Consider the following 21,504-nt stretch of genomic DNA (forward strand, 5'->3'; position numbering starts at 1 on the left):
TTGTTTATCTACCTTCTTATGTATCTGTGTCTTGTTTGTAACTGGTGCAATTTACTGCTGGTGTAATGCCCAGCACAGCATGAAGAACATACAGATAAAAATTTTCCAAAAAAAAAAAAAAAAAAAGACCGAAACCCTCCCCAACACTCCACTCCAGCCAAACTGGACTATTTGATGTTCCCCAAACATGCCTCTTACAGCACGCCACCACCATACCTTTACATATGCTATTCCTCCTTCCTGAGTGCCCTTCCTCTCCTCCCCCTCTACCTAACTAGACCCTCCTAGACCATCTTCAGGTAACCCTGGACTGTAACCCCAGGGGGACTGGGAAAACCTCCAATACCCCTCATTCAGGGCCTAGCACATAGTGGGCCCCTGAGAGAACGAGCCCATCACTAAATGAGCCAGCAAATGCTGGCCAAGGGTTAGGAGATTTGAGAGAACATTCTCAAGGTTAGCAGAGGTCCGCCACCTGCCCCGTGATAGGGAACCCCCACAGCAGGTAATCTGGACCTTTAGTCCTGGGAGGGGCCTTTGGGGCAATCCATGACCCAAGGTCATGGTCCACAACTGAGTCACTGTGTTTTATGATCCCTGCATGAGTGCCGACCAAAGGCTCATTTTCTGGGGGAAAGGATGGGTGAGGGATGAGGCCCGGCACAGGGCTCAGATTTTCCACAAGGACTCAAGGTCCTATTACATAGGGAAGGGGGGGAGCAGCAAGCACCAGCCAGGTAGTCGGAAAGGTGATCTGCAGTCCCAGCTCTGTCCCAGTACCATTGGACTCTCCCTGAACAAGACACCTCCCCCTGCTGGGCCTCAGCTTCTTCAACAGCAGAAAAATTCCTAAGATTGGAGGCACTTCCCTGTTCCAACTAGCAGCAATTCCAGAGAACGTAGAAGAAAAAGAAACTGAGAGCAAATAAACAACAATATGATAGTAACAGCTAATGTTTATCAGGCAGACACCTGGCACTGTGCTAAGTGCACTACAAACATCATCTCGGCATGGCTCCAACCTGGGAGAGGTACTTCATGGCTCTGAGCCTTAGTTTTCCCATCTGTAAAATGGGGATAATACTAGTTTCCATATCAAGCATCATAAGCTGTTAGGCATTATTATTACTATTATTACTATGATTCCTATGATTTTATGGAGGAGGAAAAGAGAGGCCCTGAGTGGTAAACTCACTTGCTCGCTGCCTCTATTAAATGCCGCGGCCATACTGGTCTGACCTCGTGCTCAGGGTCTGACCAGCCTGTGGGTCAGCTGGGTGTGGGCATGGTTCTGCAAATCAGCAGAGCATCAGCCCTGGCAAGTCCCAGGCACCCTTCAGAGGGCGACCATGGCAGAAGAGCTGGCGGCCAACCCTGGGCTGAACAGATACCATATTCTCACCCCCAAGGTCAGGGTTGTCTTGTTCCCTCATGAGTTGATGCGCCAAGTACTACAGGCCCAGAGAGGGGCTGGCAGGGTCTAGCAGCAGGCCAAAGACACAGTTTTGTGGCAGAAAGGGCCCAGGTCCCAGGATGGAAGCAGAAGATGCCTGGTTTCCACCCCAGCTCCCCCACATGCTGTGTGGCCTTGGGCAAGTGGCTTAACCTCTCTGAGCCTCAGCTTCCTCCTCTATGACATGGGATTCATACTTCCTCACATGAGGACTGGAGTGGGGATGGACAAGTCCTGAGACACAGTCTCAAAAAATGGAGATGAACTTGAACCTAAATGGAAACCAGCAGCACAAAGTCATTAATCGAGAGCAATGGGAGCAGCAGACCCCATTTATGGGGGAACTCCCCCACCAAGCACATCAGGAAGTACAAAACACAGGTCTGACCGCCTTCCAGAGGTATAGAGGCGGCCAGCAGGGCTGAGGGTTCGGGACCCAGGTCCTCACCTGACAGTCACCTTAAGTCAGGCCTTAACTCTGGGCCTCAGTTTCCCCTCTTACAATGAGAGAGCTGAAGAAAAGGGAGAGTAGAGGAGGCAGGGGAGGTAGAAGGAAAAGCTATCACTGCAGCCCCAGCATTCGCTGAGGATTCCCTCTTCGGAGTGCTGAGTGAGTTCAGAGAAATGCCCTTGAGGCCAGAAAGGACCATCCTCACCTTACAGAAGAAAAAACTGAGGTTCACTGAGGTCCATCAGATCACTCATCCCAGGTCACACGGTGGCAGAGCCAGAGTTGGAAGCCACTTAGCCTCCAGAGCCCAATGCTGAGGGCCCCTGGAGTGAGGCTTTTGGTGCCCCATTAAAGTGAGTCGGACACTACCACCCCCTGGTGGCCACTCCTTGGAATTGCAGGTGTAAGTCCTCAAGGCAGGGAAAGGAGGTCTGAGGCCCTCACCCTTCCCACCTACATTGGAGAAGATAAACAAGCAGGAAGCAACAGGGCAGGGCCCTCAGGGAGCTGCAAGGAAAGAGCCAAGGCAAGCCACCTGGGGACTCCAAGGACAAAGGCTCCTCAATTACAGAGAGTGGAAGTGGGAGCCGGGCCACCAGGGAGGATGCCAGCAAGCAGAGACTATAAAAAGACAGGCCTTAAATGCTTTTCTCTCCATAACCCCTGTCTTCGCATACACACACAGAAGTTCAAGTACAATCAGATAAGCTTGAGTCGGTGCCGCCTGGGAGGCAACAAGAAAAGAGTCAGGAAGAAATCAGTGGAAAAGAACGTTTTAAAAAGAAAACCAGGCAGGTTTCAAATGTGTGAGCATGTCTGTGGCTGGGATCTCAACACCCAAGGAGGCTTTCTGGGGCTGCTCAGTGGACAGATAGCCGAGGTCTACATTTCTGCTCTGGCTCTGTGGCCCCCAGCCCTGCCATCACCCCCCTGATGCTGGCATAGATGTTTGCCCGGGGCATCGTCTTCAAGCCATATTGCAAAGGAGCAAATGGGGGTTCGAGGAAGTGGAGTTTCTTGCCCATGACCATAAAGCCAGAGGGATGGAACCTAGGATTCCGATGCTACAGGATCCCTTGTCTCCCAATCCAAGATCAGACACAGATACCCTTGAAATGCATGGAGCTTGTGATCCAAATGACCTTGTGAGTAGGATTGGGGTTACCTCCTTAAAGAAATGCTTATCTGAGATGATTCCCCACACAGGGCCTGGGGACAATAAGAAGAAGAAGAAGAAGAAGAAGAGTAATAACAACAACAACAATGATAATGGTAACTCTCATGAAAATGTTTCCCATGCACCAAGAACTAAGCCGAACTCTTGCTGCCTTATCTCCTCTGAGCCCCAAACAACCCTGTTAAGTAGATGCTGTTATTATCCCCATTTCACAATGAAGAGACTGAGACCCAACACCTCTCTGCACACAGAGCTAGGGTCTGAGCCCTGGAGATCTGGCTCCAGGACCAGCTTAGTTAAATTAACTCACTGGCGCAAAAGAAACAGAAATCAGGATCCTGTTTTCTAGACAACGAAACCAAAGTACAAAGAAGTAAGCTGCTAAATGAAACTGAGAGAAACAGTGCTGGGACTCGAACCCAGAACTTTCAGACCCCAGGGCATGTTCTTTTCTGCTCCATGCCAGGCACCTGGGGTTACCTCTCTGCATTGGGCCGGAAACCCAAGAGGAGTGAAGGCAGAACCACCAACACCCTCCCCATTGAGAACCACCGCGCAGCCAGTCTGGCAACACCAGATTCCTAGACAGGCACCTGTGTCCCCTTGGCTCCTCGGGCCCCTGGGCCAGCCTGGACTGTCCACACAACTGCATTCCCAGAAGAGTCTGATGCCCAACAACCCCGCGCGAGTCCCATTCTGGCCGCACCGGCACCACTCACCACAAAGGGCCCACTCCTCTTGTCCTTGCATAAACTGTGGCTTCTCTGGGGGCCCAAGGTTGCGGGTGACCGCGGCCAGAGCGGCTGCTCCCTGTCTGGCAGGGCATCCTCCTTCTCCACATTCTGTGGCAGCACCTGAGGCACAGAACACAAGCAGAGGACTTTACTGGCGCTTTTCCATGGACAGGAAGAATAGGTCACAGCCAGAGAGTCCATTCTGTGCCTAAAAGGGCAAATAGAAAATGAAAGGGCCAGAAACCCCATCCCATGGCGGTCCACCTTATTGATGGGAGGCAGTATGTGGGGTCGAGGTTCAGGCCAGACTCAGCCACTTAATCACTTTGTGTGGCCTCAGGTTAGTGTCTTAACCTTGCTGAGCCTTGACCATGTGGGGAAAGGCCCCTGATAACAGTGCTCAGCTTCTAGGCTCAGGGGAGAACCAAGGGAGGAGCTGTGCACGGGAAGTGCATGACACAGTGCTGCCAGGGGGTGCTGTGCATGAGTCCTGGGCACCTGCCTTGCTTCAGGATCCTCTCCCCCATGCCTGGTACCTGGGGAGCCCTCCTCATTACCATCACTGGTAACTTTTGGTGACCTCATGTCAGACACCTCTCCATGCCTGCAAACACATATGCACAGAAGCACAGATATGGAGAGAAGTAATATACAAACAAGGCAGTACTAGATATCCTAGTCTGAATCTTGTGGTTTTGTCCCAGCCAGTCATATACAGGGGACACACTCACAGGCCAGTAATTTGTAGTTCACTCCCCCTGCAGGTAAGGAAAGGAAGGCCCAGAGAGGGAAGGCATCTACTTAAGAACACATAACATGAGTAAAGAACAAGGCTGGCTTCTGGATCCCTTGCCTCGCAAACTCTGTGTTTGATGCCTTATGAGACCCTCTGTGTCCTCCTTCCTTCCTGGCTGTTGCTTTTCAGCCTCCCCGCATCTCAAAGGGATGTCTGTTCATCCAGGGCTAGCCTTAGAACCTTCTCTTTTCCTGCTCCATCACTCCTGCAGGGATCTCTCTTAATACCGCTTTGCTTTAAATACATCACATCCGTGCACAGACAACTCCCGATTTTGTCTGTCCATGTTGGGACCCCCTGACTTGCAGATCCCACCACAAACTCCACATACCCCCACCCTGAACACACTCATCTCAGCTTTCATGGGCCCCCTTCCTTCCAAAACTGCTCCTCCCTGGCCCTGCCCCTCACCCAGCTGTGCCAGCCAAGATCCTCAGGTCGCCCTCCATTCTTTTACTTTTCTCCACCTCATCAACAAAGCTGAGACTCTGCCTTCAAAATATGCTTGCAAACCTCACATCATAAATCAAAATCAACTCAAAATAGATCAAAGCCCTCAAGGCCAGAGTGAAATCTAGAAAGCCCTCAGAAGAAAACACACCATGTGTAAATGTTCATGACCTTGGATTAGGCAGTGGTTTCTCAGATATGGCATCAAAAGAACAAGTGACCAGGGGCGCCTGGGTGGCTCAGTGGGTTAAAGCCTCTGCCTTCGGCTCAGGTCATGATCCCAGGGTCCTGGGATCGAGCCCCGCATCGGGCTGTCCGCTCCGCGGATAACCTGCTTCCTCCTCTCTCTCTTTCTACCTGCCTCTCTGCCTACTTGTGATCTCTGTCTGTCAAATAAATAAATAAATAAAATCTTTAAAAAAAAAAAAAAAAAAAGAACAAGTGACCAAAGAAAAATAAACTGGAGTTCATCAAAATGAAAAACTTTTGTGCTTCAAAGGGCACCATCAAGAAAGCAAACAATACAACCCACAGAATGGGAGGAGATTTCTGCAAATCCTATGTCTGCTAAGGCGCTTGTGTCCAGAATATATAAAGAGTAATGACAATTCAACAATAAAAAGAACAATAACCTAATTTAGAATGGACAAAGGATCTGAACAGATAAAGAAGGGACACACATGGTCAAATAGGCACATGGAAAGATGGGTCATGGAAAAGGCAAGTCAAAACCACAATGAGATACCTTTATACCCAGGAAGATGGCTAGAATCAAAAAGTTAGGTAACTGTTAACAAAGGACGTAGAGAAATCAGCCCTCACCCACTGCTGGTAAGACATAAATGGTACGTAGGAAAGGCTCCAAGGGAGCCTTAAAAATCTGTGGCTCCCTTATGCTCTGGCCCTGGCCCCCTGTGCTCACTGGCACCCTTCCAGCATCCATGGGACCAAGGAGACCTTCCCCTGTCCACTGTCTCAGAGTCACCTCCCTATCAGCTCTTCTTCTATCTCCCCAGGACTTTCTCCTCTCACTCACTTGAGGTCTATTTGCCCCCTGGACCAGAGCCCTCCACTGGCACATTCTGTCATTACGGACACGATCTCTTTCTGGGCTATACCATACACTTGCCATGAGCCACCTGTGGCTTTTAAGCACTTGCACGTGGTTCGTGGGACCGAGGAACTGAATTTTTACTCTTGTTTAATTTACACTGAAAGAGCCGCATATGGCTGGTGGCTGCCTTATTGCACTGCGTGGCCTGATACAGTGGGCTGGTCCCTCCCAGCAGCTCGGGTGCCTACAGTGGGGCTTGGGACAAGGTGAGCCCAATTATTAAATGTAGTAAATGAGCAGAGGTCTCGAGGTGCTTCTCTCTGATACCTCCAACCTCTTTCACATCAGGCCATGGGCCAGTGGCTTGACCACACATTGCTTCACAATAAATCTCCAACCTCCCGGGATCAAGTCTTACATGGGGCTCCCTGCCCAGTGGGAAGTCCGCCTCTCCCTCTCCCTCTGCCTCTCCCCCTGCTTGTGCTCCCCCTCAGATAAATAAATAAAATCTTTAAAAAAAGAGCATCTGTGTTCACATTTGCTTATATTTTCAGGAAGAAAGTCTCCATGAATACGGACTAGAAAAGCAGCTAAGGGGTTGTAGAATGGGAGGAATGCTAAGGATGGGTGACAGGAGGACAAGAGGGCTGGTACTCCACGCCTTTAAGTATTTTCAGAGCCTCTGGAAAAAGTTTCCTCTTTTGAAACTCAAATAAACCAGTTAATTAAATAGAATACTGCAATCGGGCCTGGGACAAAGTTTTGATAAATGCTTCTTAAATGAAAAAGAAAAAAAAGAAAAAAGAAAAGAGGTGGAGGGGAGGAATCACTTTAAGTACAATCACACCCGGGTCTGTGGGCAGCACTGGCTGTGAATCCAGAAAGCCTGATCCAGGGGAGCAAAGGCTTGCACTGTGATGCTTTCTGAAGCTCTGTTTCTGACACAAAAACTCCAACCAACCCAAACATCCATGAACAAGTGTCCGGATAAAAAAAAGTTTGGGCTTAGTCACTTAATAAAATACTTGGCAGCCCCTGAAAATAATAAAGTAAATGTCTACACACAGGTTTTTTGTTTTGTTTTGTTTTGTCTTGTTTTTGTGTTTTTTATTGTTAAGTTAAAGAAAGCAAGATGTAAGACTGTCTCTAGGATACTGCCATGTTTCCATAAGACAACAGGTGACTTACCGGTTCTCTGTACCCGGCTGGGCTTCCTTACCCATGGAGCTAGGCACAATTGGGGCGGAAGGAGTCTCAGATGGGCCTAGAAGCCTGCACCCCACACTTATTATTTAGGAGAGCTTCTCATTCCAAACTGTATGCTTACTAGAACACGTTCAACTTCACACAAGCATCCACTGCTTTTGCAGTAAGAAAAATACAATTACAAAAAATGATGTCCGGTGACAAACACACAACTCTGTAGTTTAGGAAAGCCCCAGAGATCTCGAAGAATGGCTACATCGGGGGAGTAGGGAAGGGAAAGGGGCCTAGGGGTATACTTTCTTATACACTCTGGTGAGGTCTGGATTTTTAACAACCAACATTTTGGACTGCTGTGCGGTTTTCATTTATTTTTTTTTCAAGGTCAGGAACCAAAGCTGCTTGGGCAGGAGAGAAGGGAAACAGGGAGCTGGTCCAAGGCTTCCCAATCCCTCGGTGAGAAAACAGATCCCCTGACAACGAGCACTCCTGGGGCCTGCGCACCCCGGGCGGGCATCCAAGGCTGGGCCAGGGGCCCCTTTCATGCTACCCTGACTCTCCCGCCGCCAGCAGGCCCCTGAGCAAGGCGCTGGCAAATGGATTAGGTGTCACATTTCCTTGTCCTCCCCTTCTCCCACTGTGCCCACGGTAACAGCCTCGTGGAACCCCTCCTCGGACGGCCCTCCCCTCGCGCCCACTGGGGGCCCAGGCCATGCTGTGTCTCCATTCAGCCTGTCAACAGAGCTGCCAGGCAGAAACTTCTGTCAGTCTTTGTTGAGGAATCAGAGCCCCACTGAGGCAAGGTCACTACCTCACACACAGCTGGTGAGCGGCAGAGTCGGGTCTGAACGTGGTACCTGGAAAGCCTTAGGTGACCCTCTGTGTAATGATCTGTCTTGGTCTCAGCCCACTGTTTCATTTCTACAACATCCTTGTCCAGGCTGCACCCTCTACTTTCTTTTTACAGATGAGGAAACTGAGGCACAGGCCCTCAGGGAAAGGGCTTGCCCTTCCCTCAGTCTAAGAAGCCAGGGTGGGTTCCGTCCACATGCAATCAAAATTTCAACCCCCTGTTAAAGAATGCACGCTTTGGGGACGCCTGGGTGGCTCAGTTGGTTGGACAACTGCCTTCGGCTCAGGTCATGATCCCGGAGTCCCGGGACCGCTTCTTGCATTGGGCTCCCAGCTCCACGGGGAGTCTGCTTCTCTCTCTGACCTTCTCCTCGCTCATGTTCTCTCTCACTGTCTCTCTCTCAAACAAATAAATAAAATCTTTAAAAAAAAAAAAAAAAAGAATGCACACTTTGATGAAAAGAGAGGCAAAAAGAAGAATTTGTGTTTGTGTTTGCTTGTATTTCCAGAAAGAAACTCCATATGAATCTGGACCAGAAAAGAACTAAGTAGTCATGAGATGGAAGGAATGCTGAGGGTGGGTGAGAGGGACACGGGGATTGATACTCAGATTTTTTCCCTCAAATTCAAGGTTCCTCGTTCACCACCAAGGAGCTTACTTGAAAGCCTGGGTGTCAAGCCAGACCTGGGTTCAAGCCCTAGGCTGTCATCTGGTGCTGTGTGACCCAAGTCAATTTACTTAACTTCTCTGAGTCTGGGTTTTTTCCGTCTGTACAAGCTGATCACATCCGCCGCCGACATTTTGGCGCCCTGCCCACAACTCAAGTACGTGCCAATGGCAATGGTGTCCTGCTAGGGGAGGAGTTTTCTCCCCACCACTGAGTATGGCACCAGCCAGAAAGGATGAGTCTGGATGTTGTTGGCCCCAGAAATAGTCTCAGGCGAGGGCAGGAGCGAACTGGAAAGTAAATACTGCAGGCTCCTTGCCCCTAGGACAGAACAAGTCAGGGGTGATCTATGCCACTTCCCACAGGTCTCCAGCGAGAAGGTGGCTAAGTCGGTTAAGCACCTGACTCTTGATTTCTGCTCAGGTCATGACCATGGGGTTGTGGATCGAGTCTCGTGTCAGGCTCTGTGCTAAGCTGGGAGTCTGTTTGTCCCTCTCCTTCTGTTCCTCCCCCAGCTCACGTTCTCTCTCTCTCTCATATAAATAAATAAAATCTTAAAAAATAAAAATAAACAACTGCTTGCAAGGGGCTACTTCTATGGAAACCCCAAACCTCAATCCCACAGAAGAGGCATTGCCATGAGACTCACAGAACACTGCTCATTCCCCCACTCCGCATGTATTCCTTGCCTGTTCACAGAATGTTACACATGCCACTGAACATTAGGGACAGAATAATGAACTTGATACAACATACAGGAAAGGACAGCAGGGCTCAATAAATGAGTATCATCCTTCTAGGACAGAGGTTTCAAACCGGTGGCCCATGGACTAAATGGAGCCAGCCTGTGTCCAGAACCAGCTGCCCTCCACAATCCCCACCACTCCCTAGAGCCCCACACCCAGCCAGACTCCGTTCATTTGCATACCCACCCGGCCCACACGTGGGATGGGAGTTTGAGACCCCTGGCGTATATGTCTAACCAGCATTTAAAAAAACTGAAAGAGCCTGCCTACTCACCTTTTGAATGTCTCGAGTGTCTGACTCCCGCCGGCAGGGTCCCATTTTGGTCTCCTTGGCCTTGGAACTGTCTCTGGGGAGGCTGGACCTCTCTTTGGGCTGCTCTTGCCTCCTCTCTCTGGCTTCCTGCATCACAGACAGGCCCTCCCAGACTTTGGCAGGGGGGCCCTTTTCTGAACAGGCCCTCTTGACATTCAGCAGTGACCTGCCACAGTCGTATGGGTGCTCACCCCACTGGACCACACTGCTCTCTCCTCCCCTGCTGATGGATTTCTTTGGGGTCCCTTTCTTCTGGTCAGTGAGAGTGGATCTGGCCAACACACAGGCCCCACTGCCCACATCCTCCCAGGGAGTGGGCTTTGACTCGGCTAGGGAATTCTGATACTTTACACTCTGATGTTTACTAACAAAATCCTTTCTGTCATCCTCAGGGACTCCCAAAACTTTTCTCCAGGGACCCACGGGACCAGAGGAGGTCTCTGGATGTTTTTCATTAGGAGCTGAGAGCGGCGGAGCCCACAGAGGAGGGCTGAGCTCGGTGTTTGTGGCTGTCCACAAGGCTTCTGCTGGCTGCTTGACGGCGCCAGGAGCAGAACCGTGGTTTGCTTCGGCAAAACTGGCTGGTTTGTGGAGACTCTCAGCTTCAGACCTCTCCTTCCAGCTCCTCCTTCTTGGGTCCACCCTGCCTTGCTGGCCTGGCCTCTCCAGAGTTGAGCTGCTGGGCGATGTGGGCTTACCCTCCACCAGCTCCTGACCCTCCTGCTTCTTGTATTCGGCCATTAGAGCATCGATGTCGAGAACGCTAGATCTGTAGCCATCTTTGATCCTCCCTGGGACCCTTGTACTGCCCACCTCAGGGTCCCTCCTGATGAGATCAATGGCTTCTGAGTGGCTTTTGGAAGCTGGAGGTGTTTTGGGGGCATTGCTGGGAGGTGTTCTGTTCCCACTATCCTTCGAATTGTTCTGAAAACCGGTGCCATCCTCTGGTCCCCAACGGATCCATAAGGCTTCAGCATCCAGGATTCTTTCACTAGAAGAATCCAGAGTCCTGTCGCTAAGAGGTGATGGGCGGTCTGCTGGCTTCAGAGGTTTTGAACAGCTCGCACTGTGGTGTTCTTTGCCCTTAGTCCAGTTGTTACTGCCCTTGGCCTCCAGTGGCTCTTCATGGTTAAGAGAAACCAAGGTGGATGTTAGAGGAAGAGGAGGAGGCAGGATTGTTTTTCTAGAATGTTCTGTCAAGTTTTCAGGCCCTGACTTAACAATGCTCTTTGCTTTCTGAGTATCAGGAATCTGATATGTCACTGCGAAAAATGTCGCCCTGGGTTCCAAAGATGACCCCTGCTTCACTGCTGGCTGAGTTGGGTCCTGGGAAGCACCTGGGCTCAACTCCCGGGTCTCCACCCTGTGGGGGGATAGCTCAGGTTTCCTTAAGGCACTGGTGGTGGGGCTCGAATGGTCTGTTCGTCTCTGCTCCACCTTCCAGGAGTTTTCTGGGCCCAGGAAGCTGAATTCGTCAAACTTCACGTCATGGGGCAATGTCCGCCGTCGCCACCTCTCAAGCCTCTGGTCCGGGGGACCCGCCTTCCGCATCTTGGCCTTGGGCTCTGGTGCCTGGGCCGGTTGTGGCTCACCCTCACCGGCAGCCATAGCGAGGCGTCCCTTCTGCCCACGCACTTCTGGTTGTATCCATGCCCGTATGTCAGACGGCTTGTCCTGATTCCTGGTTGGTAGATCCAGAGGGAACCCCTGGGGGGCACCCCTTTCTCCTGTGGAGCTGCAGTCTCCTGACTTGTTCCTGGCCCCATCCGGCCCTTCCTGCGGGGCTTCCCTGATGGCAGCCTGGCGGGCCCTACCAGAGCCGGCTTCGGGGCCACAGAGCCTGGCTGGGTGCTCGCTCTTGACTTCGGTGCTCAGTTCTGAGCCTTTCTCTTCACTGGCCACCATGGTGGCTTTATGCCAGTTCACAGTCACCCCACCTGTCCATTTGGGTGACAGGCAATTGCCCCCAAATGTGTCCCTCGGCTCTCGGAAGTCAGGCTTTAGCCCACTGACATCGTGAGTCCCTCGAGCTTCCCAAATCAAACTGGCCCTTTGGACAGACCCCGCCTGACCTTCCAGCCTGCACTCCAGGTCAGCAGGGGTGACCTCATGCGACTGCTGCCTCCCCTTTGGAGAGAGCTGAGATCGGCCACTTCGCAGGGTCACGGCTTTTTCCTCTGATACCGTGGGGATGGCCTCACTGTGTACACGCTTGCCGACCGTGTGCACAATGCCATACTTGGGCTCAACCCTCTGGGATGGGGGAGGCTTTTCGGAGCGTTGGAGGATGGGGTTTTTATTGCATTTCTCATCCAAAGGGTGTTCTTCAGGGAAGGGCATGTGAAACCCTTTGGGTTCACCATTCAGAAGGGCGGTCTGTCCCCATTTCTCTGTACGGGGATTTTCAACCCATCTGGAGTTCTGTTTCACAAGGTTTGTCTTTTCTGGCACACCCTTCTCCAGCCAAGAGCTTCTCTCGTGCCTAGGTCTGACTTCTGAGACACGGGCATCCGCCCCATCCCTGGGGCGCGTGGCCAAGAGACAGTGTCGTGACTGGTCAGCCACTGTGTGTCTCTCCACATGATGCTCAAACACTGTGGCCCACACAGTCTGGAAGCTTCCATCATCTTCTGTAGTGCTGTCAGGAGGGCTCAGAGTCCTCCTCAAGCTTTCACCCCGACAGGTGCTGGGGACTTGGTGAGAGCTGTCTTTCCGCTCTGTCTGCCTAGACTTCTCCCGGAGCAAACCAGGCTTCCAGGGGCTTCTCAGGACAGATACTCCATCCACACCATGGCCTTCCTTTTGCTGGGGAAAAAAAAAAAAAAAAAGCAATCCAACTTAATTTAAGGGACTTGAGAGAGAAAGGAAGTGGTGAGATGATCGGAACAGCTGCTTTTAAAATCACAACCATGAGATACCATAAAATTCCAAAGACTGAACACACCCAGTGTGGGTAAGGATGTGGGAAAATGGACACTCCTGGATACTGCTGGCAAGGACATAAATGGGTATGACTTTTGGACAGTTCAGTATATGTCATGATCTTAAAATATTCATTTCCTTTTAATCTGGTCAATTTCCTCCCTAAGACTCTTTCTTGGCTCAGATGCCCAAGTCTGGGTAAACAAGAGTGCTCGGGGAGGGAGCACTGCAGAGACAGAAAGCCAATGACACAAAAACAAACCTAAATGCCCACCTGTAGGGTTCAGGCTAAGTGAGCTTTGACATAATCCAGACAACGGAGTATCACAGGGCGCCTGGATCCACAGAAGGGAGGGGCAGTGGCTCCCAATGTCACATCTAACAACACAGAAAGCACTAAGGTGTGGGCAGGAGAACAGCAGGCTGCAGAACAGTGTATTTATAAAACAATACGGCTTCTAAACAACTGTGTGTGTATGTGTAGACACATAGAGTTACACAGTGGAGAAAAGATAGAAATCAAACTGTAAGGGAGTGAGGGGAGGAGGAAGGAATGACGAGGAGAACGCCGTTTTTCCACTTCTGCACTCGGTTCCACTTGATTTTATAATATACACGTATTAGTCATTCTTGATCTAGAAAGAAGTCTACTTCAACAAGTTAAAGAATGAACCATCTAACCCAGTAATCCTGTTCCTGGGGAGATACCCAAAAGAAGGGAAAATGAGTTCAAACAAAGACTTGCACACCTGTATCTACTAAAGTAGGATTCACAATCACAGAACGGTGGACATCACCCAATGTCCACCAGAAGAAGAACGGATCCACAAATTGTGGTCTATCTCTATAATGGGATGGTATTCAGCCATAAAAAGGAATAAAGTGATTTATGCTCCAACACGGATGCCCCTTCAAAGCCTTATGCTCACTGAAAGAAGCCAGACACAAAGGGGTACGTGTTTTGTGATTCCATTTATAAGGAATGTCCAGAAGAGGCAAGTCTACAGGGATGGAAAGTAGATTGGTGGTTGTCCAAGGCCACAGGTGGGAGATGGGAAGTGAATGACTGGGTAAAGGTTTCCATTTGGAGTGATTAAAAAGCTCTGTGGGCGTCTGGCTGGCTCAGTCAGCAGAGTGTCCAACCCTTGATTTTGGCTCAGGTCCTGATCTCAGGGTCCTGGGATCAAGCCCTGCATAGGCCTCCCTATTCCGTGGGGAGCCTGCTTGTTTCCCTTTCCCTCTGCCCCTTCCCCGCCTCATGCTCTCTCTCTCTCTCAAATAAATAAATCTTAAAAAAATAAAAATAAAATGGTTAAGATACACATAGAGCCAGAGTTTGCTAACCTCTACTGCAGATCAAGAATTTAAAAAATATTTTCATTTAAAGTTTTTGTTTACATTTTATTACATAAAATTCACATAAATAATATATGAATCCTCTAAAACAAAGCTCAAATCCTTTTTGAGACTTCAGATATTCAAATACCAGCACCCTTCCTGAATAATAGCTGTTATCGACAGGGAGGAATGTAATCCTTGTAGAACTTTCCAGAACTTTTCCCTAGTATTGTGTGTATGTGTGTATTTTTACATATATGTGTGTATACACACATAGAAAGATTGTTTTTAAATTTAAAAATATATTCATTGTTCTTTAAAAAATGAAAATTGTCTATTGTATGTTATGTGTCTTTCACTACAATAAAAAAAATTACTGATAGAAAAATCTACTTACAAAAGTCAAATCTCTGTATTAAATAAAGCAAGGGTTCCCTTATTAACTTTTATCTCTTGAAAGTTTTCTCACACATACAAAATTACAGAGAAAATAATAAATTCACCTCGACCCATCCCCTAGATTCAATGACAACCAGTATTTTGTCCCACTTGCTTACCAGAGTCCTTTTTTTTTTTTTTTTTTGAAGATTTTATTTATTTGAGACAAAGACAGTGAGAGAGAGCGTGAGAGAGGAGAAGTTTAGAGAGGAAGCAGACTCCCCATGGATCTGGAAGCCTGACTCGGGACTCGATCCCAGGACTCTGGGATCATGACCTGATCCAAAGGCAGTTGGTTGACCAACTGAGCCCCCCAGGTGTCCCACACAGTGTCCTCTTTGTTCTTGCTGTTACCACTATACCATTTTAATGAGAAAATCCAAGACTTTATGTCAACCAGAACTTCTCTCAACCGTTTTCAAAGAAGCGGTTCAGAACATCCAAGAGTAAAAGCAGGGCAAACCCACCCCCAGGAGTGGTGGGCACTGCCTTCAGATCCAGCTCCTGGGGCACAAATGTGCTTGCCACCAAGTTCTGGTGTTTAAAAGTCTGCCTAAGTGTCCTAAAAAGTGAAAAGTACACCTGCCATACCATCCAGCCATTCCTAGGCATCTACCCGAGAGAAAACACAACAGAAATCCTTACAAAGCCTTGCCCACAAATGTTCAGAGCTCTTTTACACGCAATAGCCCCAAAATGGGAAACAGCCCAAATGTCCATCAACAGGGCCAAAAGATAAACAAATCATGGTCTACCCACACAATGGAATGCTATTCAGCTACAAGAAGGAATCCATTATTGATAAATACATACACAACGTGACACGACTCAAAATAATTATTCTAAGTGAGAGAAAAGATACCAAAAAAAAAAAAAAAAAAAAAAGCAGCACTGGTTGCATTTAGAGAAAAATCTAGAAAACACAAACTGATCTGTATAGGAACAGAAAGCAGGTCAGTGGCTATTTGGGGGTAGGAGGAGGGTCCAGGAGTGGTTACAAAAGAAACAGCTTGCAGGTGCTGGAGATGTCTGGAATCCTGATAGTGATACACGTTCACAGGTGTGCACATGGGTATATTAAAACTCATCTATGTGCACTGGAAACAGATACAGTTTCCTTCACATCCATTATACCTCAAAAAAAGCTGTTCTAAAAAAACCTAAAACCCTGCATGAGGCATCAACCACAAGTGAGTTAGACCTAGTAGGTATTTTATGAGCTTCTCCTTATTAAATAGATTAAATAAAAATACTTTTCAGCAATTTAGTTGCTAGTAGTTTCCCTCCTTCTGCTACTGCTTGGTGACCAGCCAAGGCAAGGAAGGAAACAGGGACCCTAATGAAGGACACCAAGGGAGTTTCTATTAAGAGTTTTCTAACCTAAATTTTAATTTCTTAATAAGACAGTCATTCATATGTAAGAAAGCCAGGTCCCTTTTGCTCTTTGCACAGGAAAATAAATAAATAAATAAATAAATAAAACCTGGCGATTACATTTGTAAATAATATTTAACACTAAGGAGTGCAGAATCACAAACCCAAAACAGACGTGAAAAGTCCCGGCATTAGAGAAAAAAAAAATGTGTTTCATGCTTCACGAGAAGCTTCTGATTCTTTCCTAGGCTCTTTTTCCAGTAAGTGAATCACTGGAAATCACTGGAAAACCAGATGTGCCAAACACGGGGGCTCCTTACCTTTTCTCCGGGTTCCTTAGGAAGCTCGCCACTTAGCTCAGAACACTTCTCGTACTTGACTTCATTGCTTGACACTGGACTCGAAAACCTATACAGAGATCTACGTTACTTGTTGGGGGCCAGAATCAGTGACTCCCGCCTGTCCACACCTCATGACTAGCTCAAGAACCCAGAGGTGAGATCAGCATTGAGATCAACAAAGCAATAGGATGCATCCTTTCCAGTCACCAAACTAAGAAGGGCTTGGTGGGGGGCAGCTTACCTCAAACACAGCATTGTTGGGGTAGCAGGAGCCCCAGGCCTGGGTGAAGAGATCTGGGTGCTAGTCCCAGGCTCTGCTCTCTCCCCACTGTGGGAGCTGAGGCTGTGCTTGTGACCTCACCTGAGCCTCTGTCTCTTCATCTATAAAACGGGGATAATTAACACCTCCCCATCGTCTTTTGTAGAGCAGATAAGAGGCTACCCAAAGCCCTAATAGCTATGTGAGGGCGTTTAGGGAAGAGTAAAGATGCCCCAGGAGGGATAATTAATGGTTGTTGTTAGCAACCCTGGGCACAAACAACAGCCCCACCACAGCCCTGCTACGGCACTCGGGGGTGGTGGGCTGTCTTGTAATGTGTGGGGGCACAGGCCTATCGCTGCCTCTCTGGTTAACCTCGGCCAAGTCATTGTCCCTCTCGGGGCCTCAGTTTCTCCACTTGTTAAGAAGAAGAGAAAGAAAGAGTATTCTGGTGCTAGAATATTCCCATCTCTGAAGAGCTCTGTGGAATGGATGCCTAAAGATGAGATCAGGGCTAGGGGCTGCAGAGACAAGGGAGGGGAGGGAAACAGACCACTTCACCTCGCCCCACTCTACAGTCCTCCAGGGTCTGACTCCCAGGAGGCATGAGGCTGTGGATGAGTTATTCCCACACTCAAGCCTCAGTTTCCCCATCTGTCAGATGGAAAATAGTCTGAGGCACTATGAGGACACGGGGAAAGGTGTGTGAGGCCCCTGGCTTGCAGGCCTCTTTCTCTGTTATCTTTACTTGGGCCTGGCTGCATGGGACAATCACTTGGGACACTTTCACAAACAACCAAGATAGGAGCCCCCCTCCCCAAACCAATGGAATTGAATCGCAATCTTGAGGTGGTGGTAGGAGGGGAGTGCCCCAGGCCTCGGGATTTTTTTCCAGATGATTCCAAATGCTGAGAGCCATGGGTCTGACCCTGGCCCAGCTCACTGCCCTGGTTCCCAGGGCTGGGAGGGCAGCGGTCTCCCAGAGGTGACCCCTGGAAACTTCAACCGGACAAAGGTATGTCAGTGGCATGCGTGTCATTGAGGAGCTGGTGGCCACACCTAGTGGCATCTCCCTATTGCAGCCTGGAAGCCACTTGAGGGAAAGCAAAGAAGCAAGAGATGGCCAAGGCTGGCTGAGCTTAGAAAACCCTCAACTAACAGGATTCACCATGTCATTCAGAGCTACAACAGAGAGATGGTTTCCCGTGGGCAGAGTGATTCACAGCATTATCTGGGAGTCTTGGCCTTAATCCTTTAAGGAAATTTCCGTTTTAAAGACAAAGAAACCAAGACTCAAAACAGGAAGGGGCTTTCTCAAGCTATCTTGACCCATTTGATTTTACTTGGGGGCCATTCCTGGAGTCTGAGGCCATCCAGTCAAGTCCTCAGTCTTCTGGAAAGGCAAGCTTAGCCAGGGACCCAGGCCATGCTGGAGTACATGAGGGCTCCAGACTTCCTCATGGTAGTTCATCTCTCCTATCTGCATCTGTGCAATGGGCAAAGTGCAAAGAGGAGAAAGAACAAGGAAATGGAGCTGCTGGCGTACACCGAACCTGGAGGGAAGCTGTGTTAGCTCTCTGCGCCTCAGCTCTTTATCTGAGAAATGGAAGCTACGGGCATCTCCTCGGGGGCTGTGGGTAAATTGAGAGTGGGCTGTAAGGCAGCTAGCGTGGAGCCTTGTGCCAGTTCCCTTTCCTGAGGAGGCTCTGGTAGGCAGTCTGAGGCAGCTCAGAGCTGAGCAAAGCCTGTGGAACATTCCCACTTACAGTTTGGTCAGATCCACTGACAAAGGCCGTGCTTGGAAGGTCTTCTTCCTGATCTCTGGCTTTGCCTCGGAGTTCTCCACAGCCCAGCCTTTGATCCTCTCCTGGACACTCACACCCACTTTCTCGGGCCCTGGGGCAGCCGACGGGGGCTCAGGGGTGGCCGGTTGGCGTTCAGAGTCTGCTGCCAAGGCCAAGGTGCTCTCCTCCCCAAACAGGCTGATGCACTTCTTGACGCTGCCCCCGAGGGTCCATCCTCCCTCTGGTCGGCTGTCCCCGTCGGCTGCTCTGCTCTTGACCTCAGAAAACTCTTGATCTTTTCCAGGTCTGGGAGAGGGGGAAGGGGGTGCCTTCTCTGGCTCCCTGAGCAGCTTAGCCTTCTCCTCCCCAGGAGGCTGGTCCTCCGTGGGGGTGCCCTGGGCTGAGCCCCCCACAGGTCTGAGGCTGCCCGTCTCCGCCTGCTTGAAAAGCATCTTCTCCTTCTGTTCTCGGGTCTTCTTGGCTACCTCCAGGACATCTGAGTCTGGGTCCCAAAGGCGAGGGTTTGCTCTAACCAAACACTCTGTGCTCACTTGGGTCTCCGGGTCGGACCTCTCCAGCCCCCGACACTGGGCAATGGAACCCGCGGTGGCCTCATTGGCCACCTTCTTCAGCAAGGTCTCTTTGCTCTCAAATGGGGCTGTGAGGTCCATGGACAGAGGCCTGGGCCTCCTCACCCACGTCTTCTCAGGCGGGGTGGGGGGTGATTTTCCCCCTGTAGCTGCCCCACCGGGGCCTGGCTTCTGAGGCTGAATGGAGTCAATGAAGATGGCCGACACAGGCCTTCTCCTCAGGCGAGGCTTGGGCTCCAGAGTGGGGTCCCCCGTGTCCTCTACACTGCTGACCTTTGACAGAGTCTCATTTGGGCCTTTCTCCTCTTGGGGGACAGCTGGCCTGATGTCCTGGGGCAGGGAGGCCGGTCGGGGAAGGGTCCCAGGCTTTCGAGCAGGCAGAGCAGGCTTGGCAATCCCCTCAGGCCGGGAGCCTGGAGCGGGCTCCTGAGACACACCTGTGGTGGCCTCCCGAGCCCCCTCACTGATCCCCTTCCCCAGAGCAGGGCCGGCTTTGATGGTTTCAAAGGCAATCATGGTGTTGGATCGGGGACGTAGGAAGGTGGTCTTGTTGAACAGGGACGAGCTTCTCCTCAGGCCCTCCCCATTCCCTGCCTCCTGCCCCACCAAGCCAGGCATCTTCTCATTCAGGTCCTTTGCCACCACATCCTTGGGGTGCCCACAGGGAGGAGAAGGGCTAGTTGGGCTGGGCCCTCGGGATGGGACAAAGGGCTTCACATCCGGGACCTTCTCTCTGCAGAAGGGCTTGGGGGCAAGTCTGGGCAGAGGAAGTAAGCGGGCTGGGCTCCTAAGGGGGCTTTTCCCTTCCAGAAGCAGTGCTGAGGGTGCCCTGGGGGCGTCTCCAGCCTGGCAGAAGTAGGTCCGCTTCAGGGTCTCCTCCTTGGAGATCTCGCCAAGGCCTGGCACTCCTGTCAGGGGAGTTAGGGCGCCGACCTCCACCCGTATCGCCATGGCTACGGTTGTGGCTCCATGGGGATTAAGAACATCCGAACTGGGGAAGCAGCCACTAAAAGGAAAAAGCAAAGGAGAGGGAAAAAATACATTTAAATGTCAGTGTCTGGGTCCAACCAGACCGTTGTGGGGGAATGGGCCCAGGATGTCAGGAACCACTCTCCACGGACCTCACGGGGGAAGCTTGGGCCCTCCTCTCCACCTCTCTGAACTCCGGACAAAGGGAGTGGACCAGATACCATGTTGAAGTCTGTCCCAGCCCCAAGACAGAGAGGGCAGGGGACAAGCCGCAGGGCACCCAGCTATAGAGGACTGGAGGCACCAAGGTCACAAAGTTGGCTAGTGGTCCCCAGGTCCACTAGACTGCCCCTCATTGCCACCTTCCCCCACATGCCCTTCCAGGTGCCTTAAAACAATAAGTCATTTCTTTTTTCAGTCCACCTGCTCTGTTTCTGCTTTGCCTTTGGGTTCTTTTCTGTTGAACATCTAGTCCATGCTGGCTGCCTTCAGAGCCTCTGTAAGAAGAGTTCACAGCCAAGGGTGAGGGTTTACCCCAAGTGAGGCCTCAAGGTAGGCCAGGTGCTTACATGTTCTAGAAACCACATCCTCCTTATAACCCTACGAGGTGGGTAGGGTGATCATCAGACTCCATTTCACAGCGGCTCTGGAGTAAGACCCTTGTTCACCCAGCCAGGAGCTTGTCCTCTCTTACTAATCTTGCACAACCCTGAGAAGCAGGGGTCATTGCTATCACTATGAGGGCGAAGAGAAAGGGCCTAGAGAGGTCTCACAACTTGGCAACATCGCACAGCTGGAGCTCGACCTCACATCCTCACCCCATTCAACAAGGTCTTCTTCTTCTTTTTTTTTTTTTTAAATATTTTAATTATTTATTTGATAGACAGAGGTCATAAGTAGGCAGAGAGAGCAGGGGAAACAGGCTCCCCGCTGAGCAGAGAGCCCAACGTGGGGCTTGATCCCAGGACCCTGGGATCATGACCCGAGCCGAAGGCAAAGGCTTTAACCCACTGAGCCACCCAGGCGCCCCTCAACAAGGTCTTCTTAAACATCACGTCGCATTCCTTTCTGGTCTGAAAAAGTGCCAGACAAGTCGCTGTTCTTGATTCCCGCACTGCCCCTCCCACCAGCCTGCCCCCACCTTCATGCCCGTGTTCTCTGTCCCTGCAAAAGCTGCCCCAAGCATGCCCCCATCTCGATGGACTAAACGTAGAAGGTATTTTATAAACGCGAGCCTACTGCTTCCCTTCCTGGGGCCCCACTCTGCTGCCCCCGGCTCTGACTCACTCAGCAGCCTGCAGGAAAGAAAGGCAGACAGATTTTGATATTTTCTCTTCCTTCCACGCTCGATGGTGCTAACAGATTTCTTCTCCCCAAAACCAGAGAATGCTGTCTAGACAGGGCTAGGGGCAGCAGAGAGGGAAAGATACGGAGAATCGGAGAACAGCAGGGTCGTCAGGCACAACGGGTCCTGGCCCCAATCAGGACTGTTCACCTTCAGAGCCAGTCCCCATGACCTCTTGAAAACCATACTCTGGGACACCCCCCCACACGCATACACACATACACACATACACACGTAGCCCAGACAT

At 50.4% G+C, this 21,504-nt stretch overlaps 1 protein-coding gene across 6 annotated transcripts in view; it reads right to left on the bottom strand.

Moving 5' to 3' along the window:
- The window catches only part of KIAA1671 (KIAA1671 ortholog), a 187,187-nt gene that overhangs the window by 111,508 nt on the left and 54,175 nt on the right, over positions 1–21,504 (bottom strand). For 5 of the 6 annotated variants that reach the window (XR_009345750.1, XR_009345752.1, XR_009345751.1 and 2 more), the window contains exons 3-6: positions 18,336–19,949; positions 16,290–16,377; positions 9,859–12,702; positions 3,801–3,935 (exon numbers count right to left, since the gene is read on the bottom strand). Coding sequence is in view for 1 of the 6 variants with exons in the window: in XM_059138795.1 (XP_058994778.1) it covers positions 3,801–3,935; positions 9,859–12,702; positions 16,290–16,377; positions 18,336–19,949 (4,681 nt within the window). In the remaining 5 variants the exon portion in view is untranslated. The remainder of the gene's footprint in view (positions 1–3,800; positions 3,936–9,858; positions 12,703–16,289; positions 16,378–18,335; positions 19,950–21,504) is intronic. The other variant, XR_009345749.1, reaches the window with a different exon arrangement.

The sequence above is a fragment of the Mustela lutreola genome, chromosome 11 (assembly GCF_030435805.1).
Source record: "Mustela lutreola isolate mMusLut2 chromosome 11, mMusLut2.pri, whole genome shotgun sequence".
Taxonomy (NCBI): Eukaryota; Metazoa; Chordata; class Mammalia; order Carnivora; family Mustelidae; genus Mustela; species Mustela lutreola.